This window comes from Bombus pascuorum, chromosome 15, assembly GCF_905332965.1.
Source record: "Bombus pascuorum chromosome 15, iyBomPasc1.1, whole genome shotgun sequence".
Classification (NCBI taxonomy): Eukaryota; Metazoa; Arthropoda; class Insecta; order Hymenoptera; family Apidae; genus Bombus; species Bombus pascuorum.
The window spans coordinates 4245417-4269745 of NC_083502.1; the positions used below are offsets into that span (position 1 = coordinate 4245417).

At 33.4% G+C, this 24329-nt stretch overlaps 6 protein-coding genes across 6 annotated transcripts; 4 read left to right on the top strand and 2 right to left on the bottom strand.

Annotated features, from left to right (window-relative positions):
* Window position 1: 1 nt before the first annotated feature.
* On the bottom strand, window positions 2-6360 carry LOC132914656 (E3 ubiquitin-protein ligase MIB2). Its single transcript, XM_060973954.1, has 11 exons — window positions 6085-6360; window positions 5178-5638; window positions 4985-5100; window positions 4102-4703; window positions 3878-4046; window positions 3533-3800; window positions 3136-3447; window positions 2694-3057; window positions 2314-2525; window positions 1993-2234; window positions 2-1751 (listed from the first exon to the last, which is right to left on the bottom strand). Exons 2-11 carry the CDS (start codon window positions 5606-5608, stop codon window positions 1438-1440), a joined length of 3030 nt encoding a protein of 1009 aa, XP_060829937.1. The 5' UTR covers window positions 5609-5638; window positions 6085-6360; the 3' UTR covers window positions 2-1437.
* Window positions 6361-7316: 956 nt separating this feature from the next.
* LOC132914663 (uncharacterized) lies at window positions 7317-11329 on the top strand. Its single transcript, XM_060973967.1, has 8 exons — window positions 7317-7795; window positions 7897-8021; window positions 8104-8358; window positions 8442-8636; window positions 8702-8811; window positions 8876-9104; window positions 9200-9528; window positions 10124-11329. The coding sequence occupies exons 1-8, from the start codon at window positions 7645-7647 to the stop codon at window positions 10245-10247; spliced, it is 1518 nt and encodes a 505-aa protein (XP_060829950.1). The 5' UTR covers window positions 7317-7644; the 3' UTR covers window positions 10248-11329.
* Window positions 11330-11409: 80 nt separating this feature from the next.
* Window positions 11410-13998, top strand: LOC132914666 (neurogenic locus notch homolog protein 1). Its single transcript, XM_060973973.1, has 7 exons — window positions 11410-11661; window positions 11741-11849; window positions 11922-12047; window positions 12122-12295; window positions 12600-12853; window positions 13037-13259; window positions 13471-13998. The coding sequence occupies exons 2-7, from the start codon at window positions 11753-11755 to the stop codon at window positions 13839-13841; spliced, it is 1245 nt and encodes a 414-aa protein (XP_060829956.1). The 5' UTR covers window positions 11410-11661; window positions 11741-11752; the 3' UTR covers window positions 13842-13998.
* A 468-nt stretch (window positions 13999-14466) lies between these two features.
* LOC132914662 (serine/threonine-protein kinase Pink1, mitochondrial) lies at window positions 14467-18588 on the top strand. The gene is made up of 7 exons (XM_060973966.1): window positions 14467-14813; window positions 15788-16068; window positions 16146-16678; window positions 16806-16928; window positions 17025-17439; window positions 17736-17834; window positions 17906-18588. Exons 1-7 carry the CDS (start codon window positions 14678-14680, stop codon window positions 18158-18160), a joined length of 1842 nt encoding a protein of 613 aa, XP_060829949.1. The 5' UTR covers window positions 14467-14677; the 3' UTR covers window positions 18161-18588.
* Window positions 18589-18735: 147 nt separating this feature from the next.
* LOC132914661 (uncharacterized) lies at window positions 18736-22227 on the top strand. Its single transcript, XM_060973965.1, has 10 exons — window positions 18736-19765; window positions 19843-19975; window positions 20048-20182; window positions 20274-20507; window positions 20568-20797; window positions 20867-21032; window positions 21089-21331; window positions 21391-21472; window positions 21536-21784; window positions 21865-22227. Exons 1-10 carry the CDS (start codon window positions 19569-19571, stop codon window positions 22071-22073), a joined length of 1878 nt encoding a protein of 625 aa, XP_060829948.1. The 5' UTR covers window positions 18736-19568; the 3' UTR covers window positions 22074-22227.
* Window positions 22115-23737, bottom strand: LOC132914667 (uncharacterized). Its single transcript, XM_060973974.1, has 2 exons — window positions 22662-23737; window positions 22115-22591 (listed from the first exon to the last, which is right to left on the bottom strand). Exons 1-2 carry the CDS (start codon window positions 23526-23528, stop codon window positions 22232-22234), a joined length of 1227 nt encoding a protein of 408 aa, XP_060829957.1. The 5' UTR covers window positions 23529-23737; the 3' UTR covers window positions 22115-22231.
* Window positions 23738-24329: the final 592 nt, after the last annotated feature.

A 24329-nucleotide genomic window follows, 5' to 3' on the forward strand; every position in this document is an offset into this window, starting at 1 on the left:
CTCATTTTGAAATTGTTTATTTAAATAATGTCTTGAATCACGTAAAACTGTAGAAATTTATTATCGACGCTTAAAAAGCTACGCTATCATAGTTTATATAATATAATGAATTGTAGTTACGCGCAACACAGATTTCGTGACAATACAACTATTATTATAAAAAAAGAGAGAAGGAAAATTATTGTTTTCTTTTTTAGTAAATTGAATTATTAATACAAATGTTATGTCAGTTGTAAAGTCTCAAATTAAATTTCTAAAATGCAATGATAATATAGAAATTGTGTCGTTTCTTTGAAGAAATCTGTAAAATGTATAATTGATACAATGGTATATTTTTATGGTTATATATCTAAGGAGTTCTGCGCTTGGACCACTATAGTTTAAACAGAACTAGTGATGTGCCAACCTTTAGCAATAGTATCGCACACTCTTTGAGAGTATTTTTTCGTATAAATATTATCAATATACTTCTATTCTATAAAACGATTTGTTCGATTCAGTACTATCAGTGGCACATGTTTTACAATGGACAGCTACCCTTATCAATTAATCTTTATTATTCTCATTTTATTATTCATATAATCACAAAAGGACTTTATAAATTAATAAGTATAATTTTTTATATTAATTTTGGCTAGAAGCAATATCCTTTGATATTCACTTTTATATATATATATATATATATATATATATATATATAGTGTGTGTGTGTGTGTGTGTGTGTGTGTGTGAGTGTGTACTAAATTTTCATACTACTACTAATGTCACATCAATATTACATACAAAATAATAGAAACAGTACATACTTTCTACAATTAATAATAATATACATTGTATATTATGGAAAAGTATTTACGATATGTATGAAAATTTGCAAGTTCATTTACATGAATCTCCATTATACTTAATGGCATTGTGTTGTTATTCAGTCAAATATGTATTATTAAAAAAAAAGAGAATCCCAAAATATTCATCAAAAGTGTAGAGGATATGTATCCTATTTTTATGAACTTTTTGGAATGCTCAATGATGGTTTGATTCCATATTTATAGTACAGAAGAAGGAGGTTTTTACAAAATGCTTATTTTTAACTAATGATAAAAAATGGACGGGATACAACGGGCAAAGTGTCGTTTGTAATCCGAGAAAGAGAAGCACGTGATTATTTTGTTGGAAATAAGTACAAATTCGACAAGAAAAAATTGTAAATGTGACACTCACCCACATGACTTCCAAATTTTATTTTTATTTATGGCACAACATTGGTGCGGTTATGGAGACTTGATTAAACATATTCTATTTAAAAAAGGGGATATTGTATATTTTGGCAGTTGTAATTCAGTATTTCATTTTACATGCCAATAACGCGTATTTAACGTACGAATATTAGGAAGCAAAATAGTCTAGAGGGCGAACAAACATTTCCAACTTGATTGTCTAATATAAATTAATCTTTTTCGTAATAACTTTGCGACACATGTGACACGTTTTCAAAGGAGCAGCGCAATGCTCGCAGGCCCCATGACCACATAAGAAGGCGACATTTCGACGGCGTTCCATGCAAATGCTACACATATTAGCTTCCTCCAGATCGGCCACTCTTGTTTCCAAATAACGCAAACGTTCTAAATCCTTATCTTTCTCTCTTTCCTTACCCTGATGATCCTCTTCCTTCTTCCTTTCATCTAATGTATTATCTTTCACATTCTCTTCCTGTTTCGTTAAAGAAATATCTCCCGTTGCTTGGCCATCTATAACAAATCACAAAATAGTAAATTAATAATTTTTATAGGAATATAGAACATAATATCATTATTATTTTTTAAATTTATTTATTTATTATCTATTTTTTAGCATTATGGTGTTTCCTCTACCTGAATTCTACAATTTTATGAAATTTAAAGAAATTGATGTTAACATAATATAACGATAAGCTATATACGCGTATTACTTGATCCTTAATGAGTTGAAGATAATATTTATACAGAGTACCTTGATTAGCTTTCGTTTTGGCAATTCCGTGACCACATTGTGCACAGTTGATAACAACACTGCTGCCCGGATTAAATCTATTTCCATCTTTCATCGCGTTTGTCACTATACCTAAGCAACTGTGACATTCAGAAGCATCACCAGAACCTGGAATACACTTTCTCGTTCCACGCACTACTTCCGATTGCAACGCTGTGTCTATCTGATATATGGAAGGCTGAGAAGCAGGAGTATTTTCTATTCTGCAACAAGTTCATATAAAAATAAATTAGATTTGTATATACGTTATACAATCTCATAATCAATCATCAAGTTACTTACTCTAATTGAGTACTCTGACTTTGGTATTGATAACACCGTAGCAAGTCGGTATGCGGGGCTAATTGGGAATCAGCTTCGAGAAGATCCAATGGTGTCTTGTTCTTTGAGTTTTTCACATGTTTCAGTAGTGTACAGCTTCTGTCCACACTTACTAGGAAACAAGCTAACGCGAGTTCTGTCTTCGCGCCTTGGCGAGCCAAATTTTGCCATATCTACAGTAAGTATTATTCGAATAATGAAACTAATAAGAAGAAAATTAGAAAAAAAAGAATCAAATAATAATGGATTGTGAGATATTCATTAATAATTAATAATCTATTAAATTTAAATAGATAATGGGAAACCTATTAATAATTATTAATCTAGAAAACATAACATACCGCGTAGATAAGGGGAGAATCCCGACAACTTTCAGGCGTAGGAACCACGTTACTCTGATTAGGACTCTTCACTATAGCAATATGTAGCACCGTATCTCCATCTGCATCCGTGCTAGCAATGTCAGCATTATGATGCACAAGAAATTCCACTAAAGCCCAATGTCCTTGCGAAGTGGCAAGATGCAAAGGGGTCTGTCGGCGATTGTTCCGCAAATCTACTTTCGCATTTCCACCAGTCGGAGAAAGAAGCATGGCGGCTACGTCTTTATGGCCATTCAAAGCTGCAAGATGCAATGCCGCAAAACCATCTTCTTTTTTAACATCTACAAGATGTCTTGCTCGTGCCACTAATCTTTCTGTTGCACTGTACCAAAGGATGTACGTATACCTTTTGTGATTAAGTCTCCAGACGATTCCTTGCCGAAAAATCGAGTATACTTACTGAGCATTACCCTTCAAGGCAGCATGATGTAACACATTGAAACCTCGTTTGTTTCTCAAGGTGAAATCCACCCTATCGCACGAACAAAGAGCATCAATTATATCCAGAGCATCTTTCCCGATGGCATCGTGCAATGCTGTGTCTCCGTACGAGTCTTGTAGATTAACGTCGCAATGGTGACGTAATAATACTTTAACACATTGAGCATGTTGTTTGTTCACGGCAACATGCAGCGCGCTACATTTCCCATTGTTCACAGCGTTAATTGCTGCGCCACGTGATAGAAGTAGCTCCATTATTTCCGGTTGATTGCTATGATATGAAACAAGAAAACTCTTAAAAATATAATTTTGAAATTTATATGATTATTTTAAATTGAATGGATTTCAGAACAAACCCGAAAGCAGCATAGTGAAGAGGCGTGTCTCCATCCTCGTCTACAGCTCGTAAAGAAGCTCCAGCATCCAGGAGAAGAATACAGAGATCCTTTTGCCCTTGATGAGCTGCCACTTGCAGACAGGTCTTTTTACCACCACCTGGGCCGCCAGCTCTCGCATCTACTCTGCCAGGATACTTTTTGAGAAATTCTTGAACTGCAGAGACTCCAGCCTCACCTCTGGCTGCATCTCTTAATAATTTTTCAACCTCTGTGTCCACACCTTCAGCTATATAAGCAATAATATACTGACAATACTTATACATATGCATATATTTAAATAATCTGTGATTAATAGAAGTGTACTTGTCCAATCTCGACTTCTATTCACTTCATCCTGTAGAGCAACAGTTTCAGTTCCAGGAGGAACGGATGTGACGCTTAAAGGATTGAACGTCCATGTATGACCATCTAAAGCTACTCTTAAATCTCCGTCAGAATATATTTTGATTACTTTCCCGGTTTTTCCCAGAGCCTACAAATATTCTTACTGTAAACTTTAGTGACTATTAGAAAATCAATAATCTTACATTTTTCATCACGTCTATCCATTCTCCGTGACCTCGTTGATAGAGTTTAACCGCGGATAAGTCGGTTTTCACTCTAACTATGTCGCCTAAAGAAAAACTGTCTTTGCTGGTGACTTTTGTTAATGCCCCCGGGTGAAATGTCCATCTGTTGTTGCATCCCTCAAATTGTACACGTACATCTCCCTTATCTGTGATACGGTGAACTCTGCCGATCTTTCCTATATACTCGGCCATGCGTGGATTCCAACCACCGTGACCTTCTTGCATCTCTTTAAGCGTTTCTACTGCAACCAATACTTTTATTTTGTCCCCAACATTGAAAATTGAGTGGCGTGGACTAGATACAGCAAAAGGAACACCATTCTTTGTCGGGGTTACGTTAGCTCCGTTGTCAGGTACGGTCATTATCGGTTGCCCAAGGAGCGGGAGGTGCTCCTTATAGTATGTGCCAGCCGTAGCTTCCTCTACGTAACATAAATCTACGCAACCCTTGTATCCGAGTCGGTAAACGTTTGTGCTGCCTTTCGACCATGATACAGTGGCCACTGAACGACTACTTTCATTATCCCATCCACGTATATCCATGACTCTGCCAGTTTTTCCTAAATGCCAAATATATTATGTATCTAAGATTTCCTTATTACAATGTTATGAATACATATTTATACAAATGTGGATATTTATGCAAATTCATATTTTTGCAAAGATAAATAAAAAAAGGGAATCTAGGAAGAAAATTGGTTTAGATACTGAATATCATAATGAATATCATGCTTTGAATATTTTACATATTCCTGCATGTTACTGTGCATCTTTGCACTTTCAAATTTCCTAACAGTGCATAAACATTCACAATGTAGTTATAAGCATAAATATGTGATACCTCTGCCTCCATCTTGATTTCCCCATTCCCAATCAGGACCGCGAATAACTTTGGCCCCTATAAATATTCCTTTTAAAGGAATCTTGGTGCAGCCTTCTCTGGGATTCAATTGAACTCTATAGATCAAATAATTAAGTTTATAAGGTGTCTTGTATATCTAATCAAATAATAATGTAATCTTGAAAAAATTTACCCCACAGAGTTGGCTGTTTGATATCTTTCAAAACAATGGCTCAGATCATGCACTTCAGCCATGTAGCACTGAGTACATAAATCATAGTCGCAACATTGCATGCACTTCCATCTAATACCAATTATCCCATGTCTTTTACATCCATCACATATGATATTTGCATGCTTAACTCCTGTGGCTGCATTATCGAATACCAAAAGGTCATAAGCTCCCTGGTATCCAATTCTATAATTGCTCCTGGATCCATGGTCCCATTGAACAATAACAGTTTTATCTGGTGTCCTATCTGATGGATTTGGACTGGAAGCAGAGTTGCCAAAGGAGGGAGGTTTGCCAATTTCTACGACTGTTCCTGCATGACCTTCTCCACCATCTTGGTCATCCCACTTCCAATCCTGTCCACGAACTACCCTCAAGCCAACTTCTAACATCTCCAAGTACACGTGATACTATATGTGACCCTTTAAAAAATTAATAAAGTGCAAATTGTTTTATAAAGAATATACATTCATCATGCAAGATTAAAAATCCATTGCATTGAAGAATCCTATCATATAATTGTAGTTTCTCTACACTCAATTCATTTTTATGAAATTTTAAATCTGCAATTACACATTATATTTTGAAGCAGTTAAATAATATGTTACATTAATTTAAACTTATTATTGTTCAGAATGCAACTCATTTTTTTACCATATTTCTCAAACTTATATATGTCATTACTCAAATCTTTTAGAGAGTTGAAACTTATGAAAGAAATCGTTATTTATTCATTTGTATAGGAAACTTCGTTCGGTGCATGGAAAATTCCAGTGTGTCATTGCAATAAGATTAATTGCATGTTTTTGAAAAAGGAAAGAAACAATTGGAAATCATATACATTCGTGTTGCAAGCATACGCACGTACCTGAAACGGTCAAACCTAGTACAATATATTTTATGAATCATAGGCACGCGTGCGATTTTTCACGTAGCTTGGTGAATCTCGAATAGCGAGTAAATGCAACGAGACGAACGCGTATGAAAGAACTCGGCGACGATTTCTCGTATTCGACAACATCATTAGCAAGGACCACGAAGGTTCATTTCGATATCAATCTGCGTCTGTGTCAACGATCGTAACCTCATAACTCGGGAGCTAGTCGAAGGCGCCTCTTTCGAGTGATCGCCGAGGCTAATGGAAAACTAGCGAGACGTGCATTTTTTCTAAACTATATCTGTGGCATACCAAATGTGAGATTTTTTGAAAGATGTCTACGTATTTTTATGCATTTATGAGAAATATAAAAAAATGTATAAAATATTTGAAACATGGCATTCGTTATAATGTTTACGAAGGGGAACAAATCTCTTCTTAGGTTCTACTTCTTTAGTTGTGTTTCTAAAAATTTTAATTTGCATAAACTAGATTGTGGATTCTTATGCATTTATAGGAAATTTAAAACTACGAACATGCACAAAACGCATATAAAATAATAACAAAAAATATATAAAATATCCAAAGTAGAATATTTGTTGTAATATTCGGCGAGTAAAACAAATCTCTTCTAAGGTTCTATTTCCTTTTTCATGTTCATAAAAATTTAAATTTGCATAAAGTAGACTGCGTACTTTTATACATTTACAGTAAATTTAAAATTGCCAGAAACACAAAATCTATATGATATAATAAAGTATGTAAAATATCCAAAGGATGGCACTCATTATATTCGATATTCATAATTTTATTTTATCAAATTGATTAATTAATTAACGACACTAAAAATAATTCCTCCTTTTTACTATCAAATTCGAAGAATTATTTAGGGCGAATTTCGCTACTTTTTCGTGTGATTGTTACTTGTCAAACCTATTACACGATTTATTCTTTAAATATTGTTAAAAGATATTCTACACCAAAAGTGACCTTTTACAGATAACGAATTTAAATCATTAATCAAAGACAAGTAAATAAAAGCTGGTATATGGATAATTTCTTACTATTAAATCTTCTTAATTAATTAATGAGACTAAATATAACTCGAATTTTATTAAAGATAAGAAATTATATATAAAAGGAGTACAAAGATTTTTCTTTTTATTAAATTACACTTCTTTCTTTTTTTTCATATTTTAATCCTCACGTTTGGTTAGTGCATAGTTCCAATTTGAAGAGCGGATGGTGAGATATTAACTAACTTCTCGCGTTTACCATCGATCGTAGTCGATTACAAGGGGGATTTGCTGTGGACAAATTTGCGAGGCCGACTTTTGATGTTCTGTTTATGAGGCGGCACGCGTTTTATTGTGAATAACGGACCTAACGGACTCAGCGGAATTACTGAACTTATGTGGTAAAATACGTACGACCACCAAGTGTGCGTTTCGAATCTTACTACGGGTGACGGTTCCCCACCGGTGTCATCGCCGTCATTTAACATAACCTCAAAGTGATCACATAATCAAGAAAATCTTAGTCAGGGAAAGCATGAATCCTTTGGGAGGTGATGGAAGTGGAGACGGGGACGTGGAACGACGTGGAACCGGACGTGGTCGTGGTAGGGGTCCGTGGACTTCCAGCCCACAGGATATCCCCATATTAAGAAGACCGCATCATGCTACATCTGGAATGCAAACAGGTTGCTATGATTTATGAGAAGACTTCTTCAAAGCTGCCGTGCTATTTATGCTGGATTTCTTTGTATTTTATTGCTTTACGGTTGTGGCTTTTTAACTGTAGGATCAGTAGAATCAAGAAGCATGGAACAGGGCAAATTGGATAAGTCTTTCGATGATATTATCCAGAACTCTACATTGTCCGTTCATGCAGCTGAATTTGTTCCAAAGTCATATCCTGTTAAGCAGGTAGTGCTTATTTTCTATTGGTTACATTGGTTATTTGATTGGAATAACTGTGAAAAATGTTTGTATTTGTTTGATGGTACAGCGTCATCAACAACAGATATATATACATAAACACTCAGTTCAAGATAGGCTACAAATGGCACGTGAAATACCTCTCCAAGCACAAATGCAGCAAAATCCTGCGTATAATTATGATGCTTCTCAACATTATCAGCAAGCAGAGCAAGTTCAACAGTTTGATAACCTTTCACAACAGCAACAGCAGGAACAACAATCAAATATGCAAGATTATGGTCAATTTGATGATGGTTCAGGAGACTACAGAGACAAACATCAGGTTCATACTTTGAAAATATATTATGAAATTTAATAGAAGTTAAATAATTAGTTTATTTTAATTTATTTATTTTTTGTTAACAGGACTCGAATATAGAAGATGATAATTATATAATTGAATTTGCAAACATAACACAGAATTTAATGAGTGTTATACATTCGTTGATATTAAATCCAGGGCATTTCACTTTGATCGTGCCGCCGCTCATAAATAATCTTAGGCCTTATTTAGGAATTCCTAGTCAATTTCAAGAAATTATAAAGATAATAATTCAACAGGTATACCCTTGTTCTTTTTCTATTAATTGAAAAAAAGTTGTATTGATGCATGAAATTATTTCTAGTCTATAAATGAGGGTAATTTCCGGTACAGTGGTGCTCGACTTTGCGCCTCTTTGGACAATAGTTTGACTCCCATAGAACAGACGTCTTTCAGATGGACTTTGTATACTTTGTGAGTTATTAAATGCTAATGAAGTATTTAAATCTTCGATTTAATAAGTGCAAGTTGGCAATAGGTGTAAAAGTGAAACAGACAGTCAAGCTTCTAACTGGCAACAAAAGGAGAATCACACAGAGGAAGAACAGAAGAATTGTCACGGGTTGATATTACTTCTAGCTGAATTGGTTACTCAAATGGATCACGCTTCTGCGTTTACTTTAGGAAACTTATTAATTCAGTTTATTATTATTATATTAAAAAAGCCCGCGCCGAATTCTGTCAAGAACATCTGTCAAGCTCTTAAGGTATATAATATGTGAAATATTTCTTACGTTCAGAAACCTAGGATCCAAGAATTTTCTTGAATTCATTGTGTTAATTTTTCCAATATGGTTTACAGTTGGCAGGACAAACTTTAGAAAAGGATAAAGTTGAAAGTCGACGCAAAGAAATGGAGAACATGATGCGGGCTCTAACGGAAATTGTAACAGAAGGTAGAGTGGATTCACACATAGGACATATGGTACATAGTGTCCACGAATTGAGAAACGGAAACTGGGGTCAGAGTTCTGATAATTCTACGACAGTGGAATCAATAGAGCCATTAGATCCCAACCAGGCCATCGATGAACCAGTTTTATATGGTCCTGACGGCAAGTTATTAACCCCGGAGGAAAATAAATTCTTAGAAGAAGTTTCCGATAGCACAATGAACATCGAGGACCACATGTATGTACATATAATTAATCAAGTGTTATATACATATTTTCTTTAGTAGTATTGTGTAATTTTCTAGGTAAATTTACTGCATACAGTTCTCTAGTTAGGTCGCTAAAGTGATTGTTTAATCTTGTAACTCTGACATACTGTTTCTTCTGTTATAGAGTTAATTCTAATCTTTTTATATATTCCATGGTGTATTAATTTACCGTGATGAATTAATTACAATCTAATACTCTTAATTTAGTTATGTGACTTGTAGCTACCTATAATTCAAGTTTTGTTTCAATACGCACGCATACATACAGATTCACAGTCACCTTATATATACAGTGAAAGACACAAGTATTCCTACAGTTGGAATATAGAAATAAAAAGATCTATATTTTCTACATAATTAAATATGTTCAAATATATGCAATTGTATATTATAATATAATTGAATTATATAATAAATTGTAAGTTGTATAATAAATATACATAAATATTGGCATTATTGGTAATATTTGAATATATTTAGTAATATAGAAAATATTGTTCATTTTATTTCTACATTCCGACTGTATGAATACTTTTGTCCCTTACCGTATGAATACTTTTACAGCATATCGGAACAGGGATATGAAGGTGAAGAACCATGGATGTCGGAGGACGACGACATAGATGCAGCATACGAAGAATTTTTAAAGAATATTCCGAAGCAGATTAAAAACCAGACAAGAAAGTAATCGGGAACACACGACTACGGTTACCTACTATAAGTCATTATTGTGTAATTTCGTCTCATAGTTGGAAACTATGAGGGTGGTTTCCTAAATTGCGTTCGAAAATTTTTATAATGTAAAATGAAACGCAGACTAAATCGAATGGTATGCTGGAAGCTTTTTTTTGCATTTGTACAATAGGTCATCGAATAGATTAGTCTCGAGTTTTTATTTACGAATATACTCTAGGAAACCATATCGTTTCAATTACAATTTTTCGCGCAGACATCTATAATAAATTGTTTTTCTTTTTTTAAACTCATATATCACATTTATAATCGTGCACACAGTTTCTTAAATTTAGCAATGAATGTCGCAAATGTTTGTTCCTAGGACGAAAGACGATATAAGCTATTTGTCTATGATATACAAGTTTATTATTAAGTTATTTAAATTATTGTAATAAATCAGCCAAACAAATAAGGCAAAATATTAATCATTGTCTTCATCATTTTGAGAATCTATTACGATCATTATTAAGAGAATTTTGGTATCTAACTAATTTTCTTGCAGGTATCATAATTGGGCAGATATGTTTATAGTCTTTCCTTGTTTGCATAATATAGTTTTATAAGTTACGAGTGATTTTTAATTCGACGATTTTTGAGAGTTCGATTTCTTTATCTGATTTTTGAAAACCATTGCGCATATAACGACCTTTGCGTCGATGATCGTAATGTGCACGTGGAACCATCGACACTGGCAGGTCCATTTTTGGCGCGAAAGGATGATTGTCCATCGAACAGTAGACTTGCAGTGCGATTACTCACGCTCTCTGTATTTAATCTGTAACACGGTGCTTTTTTCAAATATATTTATCCCGTCATCGGGTCTACATTCCGACCAGTGAAAGTCGATCTATTAAAAAAAGAATAGTTGATTTATTATGTAATTGAAGCATCGAACTCTACCGCGATTTGTTAGGATGTTATTTATTAATTTATACGATCGATATATTTATATTTGATTAGAAGAAAATTTTGTAATGAGATATATCATGTACCAATAAAAATAAAAAGGAAATATGTCATTTTTATTAGGATAAAGATGAAGTCATTGCTGATTGTTTTTCTTCCACCTCGTTAATTAGCAAAGTAAATAGCTTCCGATTATGTTGAATAACCGTTTTCGGAGTATTTCTTTGCTTACTTGAAGAAAAAGATGATCTTCTGGAGTAATTTACATTGGAAGTGATTCAGCGTAGGCGAGATCCATCGAAGGATCGTCAGGGGCACGCGTGGGCAAAATTCAAACTGGGATTGAAGGTTGTAGGAGGTGGGGTTTTCCTTGTATTCAGACTCACGCTCATCTCCACATTCGCTGAGAACCTGTTACTTCAGCTGGTTCGATCTTCAAACACGGTTACTCTTCGTTCAAGGTAATATTTTTTTAACTATACCTATGAATTAAATGAATCCATCATAGTTTTGAAAATTTAATGAAAATGTCTTTTTCAGGCTACTAAAAAAATGGAATACTTGCAGACCGCAGTTTTACTTCTTTCGCTATTTGCAATCACTAATGGTGCATATTATCACTCCAGGATATTGTCACCTGACAATATTGGTAAGTTAAGTCAAATAATTTATAGATTGTTTCGCTATCAATCTATACATTATCTATCGTAATATTTTTTAGGCTGTGAAACGTATACTTGTGGAGTTAACGCAAGATGTACTGTTAGCGAAGGCAGACCAGTTTGTTCTTGTATGAATTTGCACATGGGGGACCCTCTTTCCCGCTGTACCAGGGTGGAATGTTTAAGTGAGCGTCTATATAAAAGATTTGAATGTTTAAGTGTATCGAAAAAGATTTTTAATTATGTACTTAATTTCTAGTTAATGAGGATTGCATTGAAAGCAGAGTATGTACTAATAACAGATGTATAGATGCCTGTGATGGTCTGTGTGGCGTGAACGCGTTATGCAAAACCAAAAATCACATTCCAACGTGTTATTGTCCTACGGGACACACGGGAGATCCTTTCACCTCTTGCCGTGTAGCTGACCCTCGTAAGTAATACTTTCGTATATATTTCTATGCATATAAAACTATACTCCTACATAAACATCACAAAAGTTATGAAATCTAAGTTTAAAGATTTAAAAAGAAATTAATATTGATGGAAAACTTGTATGTCTACAAGCGACTGTAGTGTAAAAAATATTTTTTTCGAGAATTTCGGTTAGTAATTGTTTTGTAGAAGTTTTAAATTTTAGATTAATCCTACTTTTGCGTCACCCAGTATTTGTTATACATGAAACAGAATATCCTTTGAGACAAGAGTGAAATTAAATATTAATGAAACTTTTTTAGAGGCTGCCTGCAAGCCGAGTCCTTGCGGAGCTAATACCAAATGCGAGGTAGTGAATGAGGTTCCTGTTTGCAGTTGCCTTCCTGGTTATAGAGGATCTCCTTTAACTGGTTGCCGCCACGAATGTGAAAGTGACAGTGAATGTCCGAATCATCTTGCCTGCTCGTCTAATTTCAGATGTGAAAATCCATGCCAATGCGGTGAGAATGCGGAATGTCACGTTATTAATCATCAAGCCACGTGTAGTTGTCCAACCGTAAGTATTGTTGTTCGAAAAATTTCAGATTATTTTCTATCCAATGATCAATGTATAACGAAAGTTAAGAAAGATTTATATTTACAATTAGAATTTTTGCCATCTGTAACGCTAGTTTTTTTGCAAAATTGTTCGTCTTCTTCGGCAACAATGAAAGTATACGATCAGAATATTAACTTGTAGAACTGGTTGGGAAATGCGTTCGTAGCCTGCCGTCCGGAATGTACCACGCACTCGGAGTGTTCAGGCAACAAACCAGCTTGTCTAAATCAGAGATGCGTGAACCCTTGTGACGGAGTATGTGGTGTGAACGCAGATTGCAGTGTGCGAGGCATAACTCCAGTTTGTAGTTGCCCAAAACACATGACTGGCAATCCTTTTGTTAGCTGTAGATTATTCGAAGCACGTAAGTAAACTTAATCGCGTACAGAGTGTTCCAAAAAATCAAGATTAATATCTCAGACCTCCACTACCAAACTAAAAATATTCGAACTCACGGACTCTTCAAGGTTTACTTCAACTTTTTGAAACAAATATATATAAATCGCAAATTTATTGAAGCAAGTTTAGCAAATGTATATGAATTGATACATGATTAAATTTATCAATATCCGTAGGAGATCTGTGCGAACCTAATCCTTGTGGAACCAATGCAATTTGTACTCCTGGCCATGACAACACTGGAAAGGAAAGACCAATATGCACGTGTCCCTCAGGATATATAGGAAACGCTCTGACTAGTTGTCAACGTGGAGAATGCTTTACTGACAGCGAATGTCCGGATAATAAGGCGTGCATTAACTACTCTTGCCAAAATCCTTGCACTGGGAAAGAGTGTGGACCATCAGCTACTTGCACACCCAGGCGCCATATCGCGGTGTGTACTTGCCCAGATGGGACTCGTGGAGATGCTCTTTTCACTTGCAATCCAATTGATAGTAGAGCGGTATACAATTATGGCAGGGCTTATAGATATCATTACCACTGAAAATCAAAATTAATCGTAATTAATTTCACGGATATTTCCTGTATAGTGTTATTACAGGGTTAATTCTGAAGAGAGTATATATCCATTAATGTCATTAATTAGTTAAACTAAAAATGTACATAATTGACTATATGAAATAAACATAATCAAGGCAGTTTATCAAGTTCACCGTTATTCAATCGCAATTTAATTTTCCTATTGGAGGAAATACAATTGTATTATTGACTTAGATAAAATTGAAGTGTGAATAATTCTAAATTGAACTTGTACCATGCACATAGTGAACATATTTAATGCATTCCTTGCGCACGTTATCAGATCTAAAATTAGATAACTATATAAATCGCATAACGTTCTTCAAATACAGTTTATCTTAAAAATAAACGTATCGATTACTATTAGACAACAAATATTTTTCCAAATATTTAAGTGTACCTAAAAATTCTATATTTACTAGATAAATATACAGATTATTGCTAGACTGCAAATATTTCTGCATTTACATATAAAAATTACAAATATATTAAATTCCTTCTCAACATTTATCTTTTATTTTTATTTTAATTTATTCTCTTTCTCATGACATATGGCTGTTCACGATTCCGTAATTACGTGTTCCGTGACACTCCGATAGAGCTCGACAGCGCAGTGCGAAAGCGATAGCGGAAGGGGAAAGGGGTGATTTTACTGAAATTGTTCAATTCTTGTCTACGCAATTAATCGAGAATCTTTAAAAAACGATTAAATTAATAACAACGAGTCTGCCTTCGGTGGCGAAGGTTTATTTTTCTTGGGGGTTAGCCCACTGGGCTCTCTCGGCCCAAAAGCGTGGAGAGATGTCGATTCGGACAGCAGTCCATCGTTTCGTACAAAATGGTCGGGCTCTACTGCATTCATTCAGAAATACCGAGTGCTTCTACTCTAATTTCCATCAAAGGAACTATCACGACAAGATACACGTTGTGCAAGTAGGTGAGTTCCTTCGAGAAATTTGTTCCTGCAGGATGGTCGACTGTTGTCGAAGGACCTTGACACAATTAGTAACCAAAACAGAAACTGTTGATTAATTCAACATATTTTTTTGATAATTCAGGTATCTTTGTATATGTATATTGTATTTCATATTAGAAGTTATGTTAATTACGTTTCAGTATATTTCCAGTTTTGAGGTTATTTAACCATCATATACATATATTGGTTTGACGGATAAGTCTTAAATACTTCCTAGTATGAGCTATAAACTGTATTTTAATATCTTGCAATAATATAATTAAACCAAATATTTACTATTCTGTTCAATAATATTCTGCCATCTTTTGGGTAGTGGTATTGTTCCATCTATATAGAATTATTGTTGCTTCTGAGCATACACATGACCTCAGGAAGGTTTAAAACTTATCCACATACTAGAGCCTTTTAGAAAATTTTTCTGTGTAAATAAATAAATGGATAATTTAGAAGTCAATCGGTGTAAGTCAGATTTTCATTTATATCCTGTCGTTGTAGGAACTTTCAATCCATAGTTCGATTTAATCATCATAATACATTTTCTGATTTAGTTATTATAACTGTTAATTAAAAGTTTTGGTGCTATAAAGACATTTATAAGACTTAAATTATTTTTTATGGAAGACTGACTTACAATGATTGGCTGTTGAATTTCCCAAATAATTATTTATTTTCTATGATTGTCTCTATCGTATACAAAATTTTTATATTGACTAACTATGGATTAACTTAGGTAAATTCGATAGGAAGATATGAACTAGATTTGTATCCTAAAAAAGAACATGAATTAGAAAAAGAAAATTTTGGCAAATTGTATTATAGTACAAAAGAATGTGTCATTATGGGATTAGATTGTATAGATAAAATAGATGAAATATCAAAATTTTGGAATGTATATATATAATGTTAAAGCTTTACTTTTGTCCATTTTAAAATAGGCAAGTCCCAGGGCTGGTTGCCCCAGGGTAATAGCAATGTGTCCAGCACAGGAAAACACCTTGGTTACTTGGGGACCCATGCTCGACGAATCTTTGTAGATAACATCTTGAAGCGAGTCACTAATAGTTTAGCTGCTGACTTGCGTAGAAGAGCTGCTAGTAGATTGGTCTTTGGTGGAGACTCAGCTCCTTTTTTTGCTTTGGTTGGTGTGTCATTGGCATCTGGTACTGGAATATTAACAAAAGAAGATGAATTGGAAGGAGTCTGCTGGGAAATTCGGGTAAATAACAGTTTATTTTTATGTTCATTTGATGAAGGAAGCATAAGAAAGACTTTACATATTAAAAATATTTACAGGAATCTGTATCAAAATTGCAATGGAACACACCACAAAATGACAAAAATTACAAAACAATCAAAAACGAAGAGAAAGTTCTTAGTTTAAAAGATTTTATAATTGGCCCTGCAATCGCGAAAGGATGCTCTGCGGTTGTTTACTCGGCAAGATTTAACGATTCTCCAAGTACTGAAAACCAGATAAACATTGACGATAAAACAAAAGATATAACTTCATTTCCATTGGCGTTAAAAATGATGTTCAATTATGATACCGAATCGAATGCGTTGTCTATTCTGAGGTCCATGTATCGGGAAACCGTACCAGCCAGAAGATATTTACAAAACGAGGAATTAGCTGACTGGGAAATGAAAATGGTCGAGAGGAAAACAAAGCTCCCTCCGCATCCAAATGTCGTAGCGATGTATTATGTTTTTGCTGATAGAGTACCAGTGTTACCTGGTTCTTTGAGAATGTATCCGGATGCATTACCCGCACGTATCAACCCTCAGGGATCTGGAAGAAACATGAGCTTATTTCTGCTAATGAAAAGGTTTCTGATACCGCAAGAAATAACTTTTCGATTCTCTCTCACATAATTCTCAAAATTAAAATGTTACATAATTTTTATCGAATTAGAATCTCAGATAACTCAACTGTTCCTTTTTTTTCAATTGCAGATATGACACTACGTTGAAACAATATTTGAGCAATCACAACTTGAATATGAGGGAATCAATACTACTGCTGGCTCAATTACTGGAGGGTATAACTCATTTGAATGTACATGGCATTGCACACCGGTAAACTAATATCGTTTGTTCGATCAGAATGTCGTTCTATTATGTTTTAGGTCATATCATGTTTCATATATACTATTTTTGTTCTTAAAATTGCAGTGACCTGAAGAGTGATAATATTTTGTTAGACTTGTCAGAAGAAGCAGAGAATTGTCCATCTTTGGTAATCACAGACTTTGGATGTTGCCTGGCGGATAAACGTCATGGATTGTACCTGCCTTACAACACTCATGATATCGACAAAGGCGGGAATGCAGCTCTAATGGCGCCAGAAGTAATTACAGCAGAACCTGGTCCATTTACCAGTATCAATTACACAAAAGCTGATCTTTGGACAGTTGGGACCATAGCATATGAAATATTTGGTATGAAAAATCCGTTCCATAGCGACAAGGAAGGGACTTCTCTTAAAAATCACAATTATAAAGAGACGGATCTGCAACCTCTGCCTAACCATATGCCAACTATTATTTCTGCACTCATTAAGAATTTATTGTCGAGGAGCTTGTATAAGGTATCTATAACTGAATATATTACATATGTATTTTAGAAGTGTGTCACTACTCGAAATAATTCAGTTCTGTGTTAAATAAATATCAAAACCATGGAAAAAAGATTACAAAATAATATTTACTCATTGTTTCTTAAAGTCCGCGTTTAGCTGAATAATGTTATATAGTTTAATATTTATATATAATACAATATTTTTGTAAGCTTCTATATATTTTCTCACTTTTCCTGAAAAATCTGTTTGAGTCGTGTTACTTTTGAGGTATATATACGATATTTTTAGCGATATTTGTATTTCAGAGACTCGACACGGAAACTGCAGCAACCATAGTACAATTGCACTTATGGGCACCAAGCGCTTGGTTTAGGGGCGAATGGAAATTGCCATCAACTAATGAAGTATTATTTTTACATTCCTAAATTAATTTTTAAATTTATATAAACACTATTACATTTTATATTTTTTGTAGATTATGCAATGGCTTCTGTGCTTAACAACAAAAGTACTTTGCGAAGGGCGAAATTCCATGTTACAACTACCAGAAGTACTGGAAAATGAGAATGTCCAGGAAGACAGAAAACAGAATTCTTATCATAAATCATTTTCCACAAAATCTTGTGGAAGACGTACCATGCCGGAATATCAATTAATCGCTAGTTTCCTTGGTAGAGTAACGCTTGGCAACATTAGAACTGCTTTAAAATGGATACAGCAGAATGTATAATATACTTTTCCGCGAAGAGAATGAAAAATAACAAGAAAGAAGTATTTTAACGCCTGCTTATCGAAGGACATAACTGTTCTATGTTATTTATCGGTTGAAATGAGAATCATTGAAATAATTTTATATATTTGATTTTATCATATATTATCGTTAAACGTTCCTCAGTTGTTTTTCCTTATATTAATTTATTTTTGATACTGTAAGAGGCACGAAAGAGTCATATTTGTAATTGTATAGATTATTTCGCTGTAAAAAAGACCAGCGGATATTATCGAAAAGATATGGTGATTCTTATTATATTGTGATCTTATAGTGATTCACGTGCCTTGTAATTAAACGATATTAGAAAGTATTGTAAAACTTATTTATTTTTGGCCATTTTATTGTATTCATTTTATTTGTCAGAAATAAATAAATCGATAAAATAACTTATTGTTGAACGTGCATAGAGGACAATCTTTCAACTCAAAAGTAGTTTGCTCTGTGTTCTAAATAATTCTTCGAACGTTCACTGTGGGATACGATGATTGTATTGACACATGATAATTTTCAAATGGGTTTCATGTATCAAACAAGACATTGCTTTTTGAGTTCGAAAGTTTCATGCAAAATGAAGCAACGAGAAAAATCAAATATCAAGATAAAAATATTGTTTTTTATAAGAGATTTTCAACAAATCAATTCATTACAAGATAATAATCCAGACAAACTTAATTTTACAGATGATGTGTGTAAATTTCAATACTGTAAACTATTGTTAAAGAATAAAGCTGTATTTAGTATTCGTAGACGTAATTAAGTAGCTTTTTTGGGCTTCCCGCATATCTGCATTTTATATTTCATTTCTTCAAAGTTTAAGTTTTTAGATTCCGCCAAGACTTTTAAATATGACAAGTATTCTTCGAAGGTCAGAGCCCTTTTGCGAAATTTGAAAAAGGCAAGACCAGTGTCTGTATTCGTTAACGTAACCATATCGAGTATACGAGCAGAAATTAACCATTTGTCACTTTGTGATAATGGTAATAGGTCAACGTTTTGCTCAAAAGAAATTTGGTCCATTTCACAATATGCTAATTATAAAATAAATGTCCATATCGTAATTGTTATGTTTTATCTTGATATGGATACTGAGCTCAAAGAATATTGTATATTTTTATATTTACCCCTGAACATTTCATCTAGTGGAACAATTTCTAATTCATTCTTTTTCTTGAGAAAAAAATCATCTGTCATTTTTTACGAATTATAATGTGTTGATGACTTGTTGCAAAATTTTTTACAAATAGGAACACAATGAATGGCTTTACCTGAAGTATAAACATTTCAACTACCATCATTACTATATATATGTAAACGTAATTTTTAAGAAACTTTTCTCTGAAAAATTAAGAGGTGTTAGAATTGAATCATGAAATTCAATAAATATCAGTGTCCACTTTCGTGCACAGATTGTGGAAAAGTTAATGTATTTAATGTATTGGAGAGTGTAAAACCTCCTTATTTTCATCAAATCTCATTATGTTTCTTCAAATGCTTCTGCAAAACAATTTGCAGTACAGAGAAAATACTTGATATGCGTGGATCTCTTGTATATGAGAAACTTGGGTTAGTAAAAATAGAAATTATCATTTTAATTTTTCCTAATTATCTAATTAAATTTCATATTTTCTACACAATTATAGAAGACATCTTCAAGACATAGACATCCCGATTTTATTAATTTTTTTGAAGGAAAATCAAGATATCATTCATCTTAATTTGGCCAGCAATAATATCTCAGATACTGGTTTCATAAATTTGCTTGATCATCTTCTTGTAAGGTTAAATATCTTTTAAAAAAAGAATTATTAGTAATATATGTATTCTGAACACAATTCTTATTATCAGTTATATAAAAATATTCAAGAACTGGATGTTCAAAATAATAATATCGCCAACTATGGAATTGATTACATGCTTGAATGTGCAAAGAAATTAGAACTTAGAAATCTTAATTTGAGAGCAAATAAATTTGTTGACCAGGTAAAAGATATTTTTTATGTAAATAAATAAATATATGAATATTTAACAATTCTAATTTATTAATCAAAATTCAATTAATTAATTCTTACAGAATACAAAAAATGTAGCACTCTTTTTATTAGAAAATAAACATATGTGCAGTTTAAATATTGCAGATGTAAATCAGACAGCTTCTGATTTAATATATTTCATGATGGTTTTGAGCTCGGACCAAGAAGTCTCTAATGAAACTTTAAAAAGTTTAGACATCAGTGGACCAAATCCGGGGTGCATGTATTATTTTGATTCTGCTCATTTTGCAGATGTCATTGGTCATATGCTTAAAGTAATTTGATATTTCTAGTTTTCTTAAATTTTTTTATTTTAATCAATATTTTGTTTACAGTATAATACTACCCTGAGAGCATTACACTTACAAAAATACAACTTTAGTTGCCATAATATTGAAATCATGATGTCCAATGCAAAATACAATGATTCATTGCATTTGTTGGATTTAGGCTGTAACAATATCGGTGATCATGGTATTGATCATATCTCTGCATGGTTGACAAAGAGACCAGTCTTAAAAACCCTAATTTTATGTAAGAATATCATAACTGATCATGGTGCAAGGTATTTATTTAACTACAGAAAAGTTTTTTTCCAAGAATAAGTATTTCTTTTAATTGTAGTTATCTTTAGGAGTTTGAGTTATGCTATTCCTTTTTCAAAACTTCTGTTTCTCGATATTTCACATAATAAAATCACTGATGATGGGATTGTGAATATCTTATACACGCTGAAAAAAACTCCTTTGTTGAGACAGTTAAGGGTATTTGGCAATTGCATTGGTCATCAAGCTGCAAAGGTACTTGCAAAAATATGTAATGGACAGAACAATTTATATGTCATAATCATTTATAGATAGTTAAACGAATGTTGATATCTCAAGTGTTGGACCAGAAAAATATAGATGTCAGACCATATAAAGTGGATCTTTGGTGGCATTTTGCAAGATATGAAGAAGATTATTGCAAAAAAGACTATCATGATGTTCCCTATCATCTTTCCTCACAACCACCAAGGACTATTCCTCCAACAAGACGTTCTATTAGAAAATATTATAAATATACATATTCGATTGCAACTGAATTTAAATTGCAACATGTATGATTTTCCGATAATTATTTTTTATGATAAATTTATTAAAAACTACTTTGTTTTAGTCGGCTGTAACCTTCACTTCTACAACACTAGGCACAGATCATGCAAGAGACTGTAAATGTTGTTATTGCTTCAAATGCGAGGGTAATCAAATAACTGTTATTTGTTTTCTTTAATGAGAAACGATTTGATCAAGAACTGTTTTAGTTCCCTATTACGATAAACAATGTAGAGGAGCTGACCATCCAGATACTTGCACTTGTTGTAAGTGTAAAGGAGATGAAAGTAGTGACTGGTCTATAAATAAATCAGTTTTAAATAAGATTGTATCTCCTTTTGATCCTATGAAGAATATTGAACATATCTTAAAACAAGTAAATTCTATGACCAAGGAAGATATTATAAGGTGGTTCAATATTAATAATGATATCTTAGAAGAAAATTTTAAGCTTATTGGTAATATGAAATAACAAATTTACATTATGTATATAACTAAGCTGGTATATAATTCATAATGATCTTTTGTTTGAAATTAGATCCAAATGGAAGAAAAAGTACAAAAAATGCTACTTTATGCAAGTGTTCATGGATGCAGCTAAGCACATCAGTATTACAGAAATATTTGCAAAAATCCTCTTCAAAGGACTTAGTCATTATACCTAGAGATGACTTTATTTACCTAAACACTACATGCAAAAATGTTTGTACCAAAACTTCTTCATTAGTTTACTGTTCAAATATTTAAATAAAAATAGATAATTGTCTACAAAGGTATAAGGACAAAAATTTTCCGATTTTAAAAGTCCATTTTATTAATTATATACCTTCACACATGTAGATTGAAGATTCGAAAGATATAAAAATAAAAAATACAATGAATTGGTTACATCTTGTATAAATGTTTTAAGTTCTAATTATTTGCTTTTCCTGCTTTTTTGTATCCTCCTTGCTACTTCTTGCATTGCGTCGACCGTCGATCAACATAGCTTTGCCTTCTTCCTGTTTGGTCTCTGCTTCCGTTTCTGGTGATAAATGACTGGAATCAGCTTCACGGGGTGTTTTATTGATCTGTAGCATATCATGCATCTCAGAAGCAACTGGACTGCCAAGAAGATCGTGTTTCCTTGCTAGAGAAGCCTCTGGATGCATATGTTGCATTCCTCTAAAGGTTAGAGCTCCGTGAAGATGACGATTGTAACCATAAGGTGGAACATTCATGTTGATAACAGTTCTTGTTTTACCTTGTGGTGCTATTTTTACATCCTTTAATCAATTAACACATATTAATTATCATATTAAACAATCATTTCATTGTTTGCTATTTACTACTTACACTTCCATAAATATGAGGCATCATTAAAGATGATCTATGTTGAAACATTGATGTATAGGGCATGATAGGCATTGACATCATGTTCATAGCCATTGGTTCAATGTTCTGACAAGTACACTCAGTCAGTGGTCCATGGAGATGAGTGTAAGGAAGTTGAACATAAGTGGCATGTTCAGGTTCAGAGATAAACATCAACTGTTCTTGATATGTAGGGACATAAGGCAACACAGTGTAAGATTTTTGGGGTGCTGGTAAAGGTTGTGGATACTTCTCAATACGCATAGGTTTTGACTTCTCTGTGACAGTTTCAACTTCTGTTTCAGGTGATGGAGTTGGTTCTGGCTTTGGAACTGTCTGGGGGACTTCAGACTGTTGGATAGACTGGCTTGCAGAACACGGTTGAGAAGAAGGTTGAACAATTTGTACAGTGTGAATCGGTTGGATCATTGGCTGAGGAAGGACTACCTGAGGTAGAGATTGGAAAGTTGGCTGAACCATTTGTTGAGGAACGACTATACTCGCCTGAGGTAAATTTTGAGGAGCAGGTTGAATGAAGTTCAGAGCTTGGCATGGCTGAGGAACGGACTGAGCCTGCACCGTCAGTGGAATATTCTGAACAATATTATCGCTCAAAGCAACCTGCGGCGATGCTGGATCTATTTGAAGACAGAATGCAGATTTCTTCGTCCTACCCTTCTGTTCATTATTTTCTTCAATTTTCAGATCTTCCTTGGTGGTCTCTATCTTCGTATCTTCTGCCAGTGATTTCTTCTCAATGGCCTTGCGTGCTGGTCCGGCGTGGATTAAAGTGACACCCACCAAAGCGAACAAGAGGCACGTGTTGAACTTCATTGTTGTTTTCTTCATGATTTAGAAACTTCGATTGAGGCTCGTTCAATCGAATTTCATTTTTATAGGGATTCCATGTCGCGTAAATTCTATTTGAGGTCATCGCAACGAACGTATGATATTGTTGAGTGCTGACTGGGAATTTTTTCGCTATATGTTTCGTAAAAATTTGGACATGACCTTTTTCAAGGTAAAGAAATAAATTGAGTATTAAATTTTCATTAATATATATTCACATGTATGTATTATATAGTGGAATTAGATTTAAAATTAAGTTTTCTATTGATGCTCAAATGTGTATAAAATTTATAATAAATTAATTGGATTCACATAAAAATACTCTACATATGAATACCTTTTAGCAGGTCCCCTTACCACATTTAAATAATATTAGTCAGCAAATGTTAATATGTTGTTTAAGTTAAATAAATACGATAACTCTAATTTATTGATCAGATTGTAAACGTAATTATACGCATTTCGTAATGAAACGTCTTTTTTTTTTAAAGAACTCGTTCCGCATAATTCATAAAAGCATAATTCGTAAAATTATTCGCAAGATTGCAAATTGTAGTGAATGTGGGTCAGTTAGCGTAAACGCAACTGCGCTTTATTTTGCTGAATCTACACATGCTTTACTCGAAATTGTCCTAGTTAACAGAAATACCTTTTTTTTTTTTACATTCACTTAAGTTATTTTTTATAATTATTGTAATTCTGATAATTTTTTACTGTATAATAACAGAGAAAATTAAATTTTAAGCTCTCTATACTATTATTAAAATATAATAAAAAAATATTTTTTTTAAATAAAATTAA